The 9,636-nt window shown below is 47.7% G+C and overlaps 1 protein-coding gene across 1 annotated transcript; it reads left to right on the top strand.

Annotated features, from left to right (window-relative positions):
- Positions 1 to 238: 238 nt before the first annotated feature.
- Positions 239 to 9,417, top strand: scaf1 (SR-related CTD-associated factor 1). The gene is given in 7 exon segments (XM_018698380.2): positions 239 to 448; positions 2,265 to 3,512; positions 3,514 to 5,830; positions 6,702 to 6,784; positions 7,303 to 7,614; positions 8,128 to 8,256; positions 8,549 to 9,417. Coding segments are annotated over 6 exon segments (4,161 nt in total). The 5' UTR covers positions 239 to 448; positions 2,265 to 2,351; the 3' UTR covers positions 8,708 to 9,417.
- The last annotated feature ends 219 nt before the right edge of the window (positions 9,418 to 9,636 follow it).

Below are 9,636 nucleotides of genomic sequence, written 5' to 3'. Positions count from 1 at the left end.
CATGTTTAAAAGCCTTTTTTAAATGGATTTGTTGTTGCACATTATACATATTATACATTAGGCCTACTATTATTATACACAACATTATACATTTAAATAATTGAATTTGAACATCACTTAACTAGTTTACTGAAGTTTAAGTCCAGTGATAAGATACATCATCCGTGATTGTAGTATGAATCTGTAAGGACCTAACGTTTAGTATGTCGTGTTGTCATGGAGCCGAACAGTGACGACTACGTTTCCCGTCATCCTTTGTCGTCCGGTCTGAGGGGAGGGAAGATGGCGGCGGTTGATGGACTGGAGCTGCTGTTGCGCTTTTAAAACGGCACAAAAAACAGCTGATGCAAAGTTTAAACCATTGGTTTAATGTCTCTGAGAGAGACTGCAGCAAATACAAGACGGAGCCCTTCGACCAGAGACCGCAGACCGCCGCTCCGGACTCAAGGTAACTCGTTAGCACACCCCTCCTCCTGCTGCCTTTAGCCTCCTAGCTACTGAGAGCTAAATCTGCTAACTAGCTAGCTGCCTGCCTGCAGCCGACACATCTTCACACACGGTGTACACGTCTTTTCAGGAGGTCGAGTGACCTTATGTTTTAATGACTGCACCGGGTTACAATTGTACGTAACGTACACAGCGTTGGCTCAGCCGGCGTTGAGCCAGAGAGCTAGCGGAGAGACCGTGAAGGCGTCAACGTTAATGCTAACACCGACTAAGAGGGAGAACACACAGCAGTTACAGCAAAGTTTCCCTTTACCCACCAGAGTCAGAGGACACACAAGAAACAGTAGGAAACTCACTCAGGCTGTGGGTCAGTAGGAGGAGGAGGGCAGCAAGACAATGGGCGGTGTAAACCTCCATCCATGTGTTAATGCCCTGCTCAGCAGCTAGAGACAGGGGACACAGATGGGAGAAGTCGAGACCGTGTCAGCTGATATGAGCCGGTGGGTCAGGGTTGGTCATCTGTCCTCACCTCACACACCCTGCTTGTTAAACCAGTATGAATCAGCAGGACTAGTGACAGAGCATCGGGGCCCTGTCTTAAGACCTGAGTGAGGCACACTGATATTTAAACTGTGTCCCACAGAGGTCCTGCTCTTCTGATGCTCATTATGAATCACACACTGTCAGAGTCCCCTCCTCCTCCTGCAGACCTGAGGCAGACTCACACAGCCTCTGGTTTTGGTCACTGATTCTGTGGGTTTTGTGTTTCTTAACACATTATTGGGACCTTAAATTAGTTCATTGAAGATACTGTTTAGAGATAGATCAATATGTTTTTTTTCAGGGCCAATACCGATTATTAGTAGTCAAGGATAACCAATATTTGGAGCCGATATTCATTTGCAGTAAAAGTAAAAATATTGGCGTCAAAATTTTGAATAATACAAACTCCAACACTTAACTTCATTTAAACGTCTTTAAGCTGTTTATGTTTATTAAACAGCTTTTCAGATTTGCAACATGTTAAAGGTTTTTTTTAATCTTAGACAATAGACAGCTTTGTTTTAAAATTCTAACAAAAAGTGCAGGGAGCTCCCAGGCTCAGCAGCATGTCTTATAAAGTTAAATGAAAATTTAAACAAATAAATAGCTCCCTAGAGTTTTCAGATGGTGCTGTGGGTGGGACAATGCTGGAGACAGAGTAGTGACTGCAGACAGAGAGGCGCAGCTGCATCAGAGCCAAAATAACCCCAGTTTTAAATTGATCTCTTATCAGCCGTCGGATTTTTAAAAAAGGCAGATGCCGATATGCATCAAAATGCCAAACATTGGCGCAGATAATCGGCCCGGCCGATAATCGGTCTATCCCTAATACTGTTTCTACATCTCAGCTGACGTACACAGTGATTTTGACATATATGTGATAAGCTAATATCTGATGATCAAGGCTGTAGTCTGGACAACAGGATGACACTCATTATCTAAAAAGTCGCTGCAGGCCCTCAGGCTCTGTTCTGCACATTGGTTTCCCCTGAGAGAAAGTAGGGTGAAGTGGGTGCATCCTGACATGGACCTCCATCATGTACTGTGCTGAGTGCAGGAAAAGTTATTTCACAAGTAGCTGGATGCACAAAGAGCAGAGGAATGAAGTGAAATTTGCTGCCGTAGTATGTAACTGATTGATCCAGATTAACCAGCTTGTATCCTTACATCACACTGTCCACAGATGATACCACAGGCTCCTCTTGCCTTTGTATTCCCAACATTATCAGTTGGATTTTCATTGCAAGATAAACATGTCCTGTCTTTTCCACCAGATTTATCCCTGGAATCAGATTTTTCTGCGTCACCTCCACCTTCCAAGTTCCACTGTCTGACTCCTGCACCACCAGTGTTCCTGGCCCATGGACTTGACTCCAGCACCAGGCTTCAAAAGGAGGCCTGCTGCCTCCTCTTCCCCAAGTGGAATTAGAGAGATTGCCAGGAGCCCTGCTCCCTGCTCGCCCTCCTTGTCTCTGTCCTCACCTTCATCTGAACCGTCGTCACCGTTGTCTACGTCCTCGTCTGTCTGTGCCAACTCGTCAGTTTATCAGAACCATGTAAAAGGTCAGACGCAGGGGACAGAGGTGGCCAGGGTGTCCTCCACTTCTGCCTCTCTAGCAGCGCAGTCTCTCTCCACACCTACACTCAGCGCCACCTCCCTGGATTTCTGTCATCACACACCAAGTCAAGACTGTGAAGAAGAGGGCAGGAAAAGGGAGATGTACGATCCTTTCCATCCCACCGAGGGAGACAAGGAGGGAAGGGTGAAGGAGGAGGAGGAGGGGGAAGGGGAGAAATATGACCCCTTTGACCCCACAGGGTCTCCAGCATCAGACACTGATGATGGGAATGGCAAAGTGAGGGGGGTGAAGAGAAAGGCTGATAGAGTAGATGAGGAGGAGAAAGAGGAAGAACCTCCGGATTCCACTGACGCCTTGACTGATCTGCCGAGCCCCTGTCTGGTCACCCAGCTCTCTCTGAGGAGGAGAGTGGACTGTAGCTCCACCAAAGCCGGAGAGCAGAGGGAGAGTGCTGACTCTGATCACTCTGAGATTGAGGAAGGGGAGATAGTTGGGGCTGCTGACAGAGATGGAAGCAGTAAGAGAGCAGCTGGAGAAATCCTCCCTCTGAGTTCTCCCAGCGTCTCCTTCTTTGGTTCAAAGCCGGAGCGCATCCTGCGGGTGCTGGATGGGGACGGCTTTGTGTCTGTGCGTGCAGAAGGCAGTTGGGAGGTGGACAGGGAGCCAGAGGACGAGCCTGTGGTGGGAGTGGAGGATCTGAGGAGGAAGCTGGTCAGCAGGCGGAAGGAAAGATATCTCTCCTTTCCCGCCTCTTCCCCCCTCTCTCCTCAGCCACCGCCTCCTCCATCCCATCCTCCAGTTTCTACACCCTCTTCCCCTCTCACACCTCCTCTAGAGCAAGGCAGCAAGAACCGTAAGCCCTCCAAAAGTTCCAAGGACCGAGACCAACAGAAAAGCAAAGAGAGGAAGGTTGGGGAGAAGGAGGAGAGAAGAAAGAAGAGAACGGAAGGACAAAGAGGGAGGACGGGAGAGGAGCAAAGAAAAGGAGCATGGACACAAGACTGGGAAGGAGGTTAAAGGAAGGAGGAGCAGCAGGAGCAGCAGCCAGAAGAGGAAGAAGAGAAGGCACAGCAGCCCAGAGGCCTCCCGATCCTGCAACTCTTCAGGCAGGGGGGGGCACACAAGACGCTCCTTTTCAAGCCTGTCTGAAGAAAGACATCGAGACAAGGAGAGAGACAAAGACAGGGACAGAACCAGAGATAGAGATAGAGATAGAGATAGAGAGAGACGAAGAGAGAGAGACAGGGATAGAGAGAGAGAACAAAATCGCACCAGTAGCCATAGAAGAGATGAAAGAGATCGAGATTCTAGCTCTGGAAAGAAAGAGAGGGAAAGAAAGGGAAAACAGCATTCAAGCAGCAGAGAGCGGGATGATTCAAAGAGGTCCAAAAGAAGCAGGGAAAAGCGGGAAGGTGATCGAGACAGGCAGCGCGAGAGGGACCGGAGACGGGATGGGCGTCCTGTCGTCCCTCCATCCATACAAGACCTCAACGGGTCTGACCTCTTTGCCATAAAACGAACCATCACAGTCACCACCACCACAACCACCACCACCGTACCGGGCTCTCCCAGACTCGCCCCGGCCTCCCCCTGTCGGCCCCCGCAGGATTCTGACAAACCCCACAAGAGGAAAAAGAAGCGAAACTGGCACTCTGCCGGAGAGGTGGAGGACCGGGGGAGCTGTCGCAGCAGGTCACAGTCGCTCTCACCTCCACGGTATCACAGCTACGAGTCAGACCGTTATTCAGACAAACTGGAGATTGATGTGTTGTCCTTGGACGGTGAGGCTTTGGACTCAGACTACCCATCTTTGGAGGACACACCTCCTGCCGCCCTGCCTCCAGAGCCACCTGTCCCCAGCCCCAAAACTAAAACCACCCCCAAGACTGGACGACATCACCCGAAAAAGAAATCTCGCACATTAAAGAAAACAGGCCAGTCTGAGTCCTCCTCCTCATCTTCCAACAGAACCAAAAGTAAATGCCTCTCCTCTCTGACGGTCTCCTCAGGCTCTGCCTCTGTCTCATCTGGCCTCCCCTCTACAAAGAGAGCCAAGAAAGTAGGAAAGGATAAAGAGCGGGACAAAAGCAGCAGGAAGGATTTGGGTCGCTCTGGGAAGTCCAAGAAAGAGAGCGGCGGCAGTCGAAAAGGCAAGCTTCAGTCCAAAGTGTCTGTGCTGGTGCGTGAGGGTGTGAGCAGCACCACAGGGGCTTCAGTGGGCTCTGGAAAGCTCGGCATGGACCTCCTAGGCCCAGGAAGTACAGGAGGGGGTGCCGGGGGCTCTGTGGTGGGCGGTTCCATTGCAGTAGTCTTCTGCAGGGACAATGAGAGCAGGTCTCCGTTTCTCAAACCTTGCTCAGAGCCGCTGTCACTGAGTGGCCGTGGTAAAGATCTGTCCGGTATGGGAAAGCGAAGCAGCCTGGCTGCACCACCATCCTCCTTAACCAGTCCTGCAGGACTAAAATCCAAGAAAACAAAACCCAGCTCCATCACATCCACCTCCTCCTCTGCCTCCTCACCCTCATCCTCTCTGGCAACTAAGCGCCGCCGTCGCCTGGCCAAGAAGACCAGAGAAAAAAGTGGAGCTGCAGGGGTAACGGCTGGAGACGGCAGCCAAGCAAAAGCCACATCTGAGGGCTGGGGTGGAGCTTCGTTAGACGTTCAGTCAGCCGGTGGAGATGGGAGCAAATCAGTCAGTCCACATACTGGCCAGGCTGGCCCCGCACCCTGCTCTTCGTCCTCTTCCTCCTCCTCCTCCTCCTCCTCCTCCACCAGTGTGCTCCCACCCTCTTCTTCTCCACCACACACACCTCCACCCTCCATGGCTCCTTTGCGGGACACCCGGGACTCTTCTCCAGACTCTCAGACTGTGGACAGTAGCTGTAAGACTCCAGACCCATCTTTCCTAGCCGAGGACTGTCCAACTCAGACCAGCCCCACGCTCCCAACCTCCAGTCCGTCCAGCCTGTCCACCCCCCAGGGAGCTGGCCTCAGCATCGCCTTGTCTACACCCACAGCCAAGCCTCCTCCTCCAGATGAAGCACCCAAATCTCTGGCCTCACCTCCCTGCTCGTCCTCTTCAGCAGCCTGTGGCCTCACTTCCCTCACCCTGCCTCTCTCTTCTTCAGACCCCTCATCCTCCTCCTCTGTGTCCTCTTCATCTGCCAGTAAGCCCCCTCCTCCTCCCCCTCCAGCAGCACCTGCCCTTCCCTGGAGTCTGCAGACCGGGGTGGACTGCACAACTGGAGGAGTCCTGGCCTGTGAGTTTGCTTAATAGATGTACAGACGTCTGTCATGTTACTGTGAGACATTGACACCTTGAAGAGAAGGGACAGAGGACTGCATTACAACAATCAGCTTATTTTAGTTCATTAGGTTATCTTATTTGTCTTCGTTACATCATGTCACCTTTAATCTTGATAACAGTTGTTTTGTTTGTTAGATTGATATGTCCTGTGAACTGCAGCTGTAGCTTAGTTTTTACTGCAGTCAGAGGAGACATGATGGTTTACCTTGTTCAGGTGTCTGTCTGTTGTTAGTTCATTATGTATAGTGAAACAAATTGTTGCAGGTTTATGCATTTGGTTGTTAAAAATCCCATAACTCATGAAACATGAACGAAACATGAAATGTTATGTAAGTAACTTTCAGTTTTGAAATGTGGCTCAGTATAATGAATGCACAGCATCATGTACCTCCATCAGGCCAGACTGGAGTGTGTTCTCATGTTATTTTATAATGATAGGCTTTGCAAACCTCTGGTGGTATAAAGAGTAACTGAACACTAAATCTACTTTTCTGACTGAGTAAACCACACATACAGTCACTCAGTGATGCTTAGTTTAGGCCTCATTCCTCTGTCAAGATGCATTAAAACAGAACTCTCTCTGTTCTGTGGAAAGTTCTAGTTTATTTTTCCTGAACACCACAGATTGAGGAAATCCAGTTACGACATACTGTCTCATAGAACTGTAGTTAGACACATAACAGTGTTGATGAAGATGAAGATCAGGCTGTTGAGGCTAAAACAGGTGTTCTCACCTGTGAACTGCTCATTTGAACACAGACAGTGTGAATATGTCAGATATTGTCATGCATGTTAAATGTTGATGTACTTTCTCTGTCACACAGTGACTGCTCTGCTCTTCAAAATGGAGGAGGCCAATATTGCCAGCAGAGCCAAAGCACAAGAGTTCATTCAAGCCACCAGCCAGGTGAGAGAGGGGCACTGACTCTGTGTTATGTCTGTGTTTCATGCTCATCAATAATCCAGTCAGAGTGGGAATCTGGCAGGAATGTGAGTGAGGTGAAATCCATGTTTATGCTCACAATGTCAGTACAGTAACAGTCAGAGAGTGTGTGTAGAGGCTTGTTGTGGATGTTGTACTTGTAAGACTCCTCACTTTATATGTAAAGCTGCTGTTTGTTTTTGCAGTTTCCACTCGAGACTTATCTTTTCACTTCAGCTTTTTGACTCAACTCAGATTTTTAAATTAAAAAACCACACAACGGCTGAGCAGCTTTTTCACAATGAGTTAAATATATGTGATCAACAGGTGATAATAGGCAAATGACTTGAGATGAGCTGTTGTCATGATCTCAGTCACTCTACAGGAAATGGCATGTGTCGACTGCAGTCTGTTTAAACTGAGTCAGCTGCAGTTCATCATTAGGTCAGGAGATGTCGATCTCACCTCATGTGTCTGTCTCTGTTGTGTCTTGTCTCTTGCAGATCCTGTCACAGGCCAATCACAGCCAGTCCCAGCAGCACGCTCCTCCTTCCTCAGCCTCCTCCTCCTCGTCCTCACAGATCCCTCCCCCTCCTTCTCTCCCCCCGCCTCCTGGTCTCAGTCCAGCTCAGTTCATCCTCCACAGCTCCCTCCCACTGGTTGGCTGCACCAAAACTCCACCCTCTCACCTGCACCCCTCCATAGGTGGTGGATGTGCACAGACCCCACCCTCCATCATGCCTGTGGGGATGTCAGGAGTGACAGGGAGCTCTGGTGACTCTGGATGGGACAATGAGAGCAAAGACCCTGACAAGGTAAAGATGAAGTTTGTGTATGTGACATATCTCACTGCTGCTTCAGCTCATCTGCATCTGACCCAAAATCATCCTGTCTGTGATATTAACCTGTTAATTACCTGAAAATGTTAATATAGTTTTACAGCATATATTCATTACAGGATCTGTAACCATTTTCATATCTCTCAAGTATTTGACTGATGGATTTAATATTTGGGTAAGAAGTTCCTGAGTCAGAGCGACCAGTCAACAGTAAAAGAGCTCTGCTCTGTTTCTTTTGCATCTCTCTTATCTTTTTCAAAATAAATTTAATTTGAAATTCAAACTGATCTTCTACTGAAGTTTTGATGATTCATTCCTGTGTAACTACACCAGCTAGTGGTGCTATTGAGAACCTGTTAGAAACCCCCCCAGGCCCCCTTCCTGCCTGTCATCTCATTTAGCATTTTAACTGTGTTTGTAAAAGCACTGCACAGATAAACTAGTTGTATTTTTTTATGATTGTATCATTAATTTACCTGAATTGTCCAGTACCTGAAGAAGCTGCACACCCAGGAGCGGGCGGTGGAGGAGGTGAAGCTCGCCATCAAACCTTACTATCAGCGCAAAGACATCAACAAGGACGAATACAAAGACATCCTCAGGAAAGCTGTGCATAAGGTCAGTCAGCACACTCACCTATAGCAGAGCTGTCACTGGGTATGAATATCAAATACCTCTACATAATTAACAGTTAAAAATCAGGCCCAGAGTCAGATGATAACCTCAGTTTGTTGTCTCTTGCTATTTAGTGTTATTGTGTGTACGTGTTGTACGGTCTAATTTTTTTGTCTCATGGTGAGTGTGGCTGATGGAGCAGCAGTAGGATGATATCTGTTCCCAACCAAATATAAACTTGTATCCTTGAACTGATGAATTGATCCTTGATCTATGTACTGTGTCATTGTCTCAGATCTGCCACAGCCGCACTGGAGAAATCAACCCGGTCAAAGTCAGCAACCTGGTGAAGCTGTATGTCCAGCGCTACAAATACTTCCGGAAACATGGACGCAAAATGGATGAGGAGGAGAGGGATGACAGGGAGCCCGGAGCGCTGCATTCCTCTTCCTGATAGGAGACTTTTTCAAATGTTCCTCTACACCGCCTTCTGCTCAAGACCTGGGCCATTCACTGATTGTTTCTGTCTGATATTTTTATTGCTTTCATAGCCACCATGTCTATGCTTTTATGTGATCTGATGGAAGTCTCTCCCTTTATTTCTGATCTCACTGTAAATATGTCTCATTTAGAAAATGTATCGCGTATACAATGTTGAGGAAGTAGATGCTATCATGCACACCTGATAGCCCAGTACACCAACCCTGCTATAAATACCACCTCTGTAAAGTGTATAGATTTTAGTTTTTGTTGACTGTGTCCCATTAGGAGCTTCACAGTGGTGGTACTGATCGCAGGGCTGTTTTTTTCATGCTAGAGTTTGTTGTCCCCATCCCCCTGTATATCAGAATCCAAGCTGAGGGGAGATGTAATACCCAGCTGCACACATTAAACTATATTGTACAATACTGAAGGACACTACACCCACTCCCTACCCCCCTCTGTCTCTGAGTGTTGGTGGACAGTATGAAGCTGGCGCTGTCAGTGATTCGGGACAGCTGAGCAATGATGGTTTAGACACACTGACCTCTGACCTCTGACTTGTTTTACTCTGACATCTGTGTGTTGTGTGCATGTGTTACTGAGGTTGAGAAAGTTGCTAAATCTCTTTATAAAATGACTTGACCAACAAAAATATAAATGTTGCTTGAAAACCAGTACAAAGTAGAGTGGCCTTAATCATTTAGTTTGTTGTATGTGTTTACATCACATGTCCTCCACTAAAACCCAGGACCTGGTAAACAAGAGAGTTATAGACTGAACAGTCTGTAATAATAATGCTGGATTCACTCACTTGATGTAACTAATTTGGTTTATGTGTAGTTATAATATTCACATGTCTGAATATGTTCAGGTAGTACTCTAATCGTCTGGAGGATGAGT

The sequence above is a fragment of the Lates calcarifer genome, linkage group LG11, assembly GCF_001640805.2.
Source record: "Lates calcarifer isolate ASB-BC8 linkage group LG11, TLL_Latcal_v3, whole genome shotgun sequence".
NCBI classification, from domain to species: domain Eukaryota; kingdom Metazoa; phylum Chordata; class Actinopteri; family Centropomidae; genus Lates; species Lates calcarifer.
The sequence above is the reverse complement of the archived record's forward strand: the minus strand, read 5'-3'. Positions and strand labels throughout refer to the sequence as shown.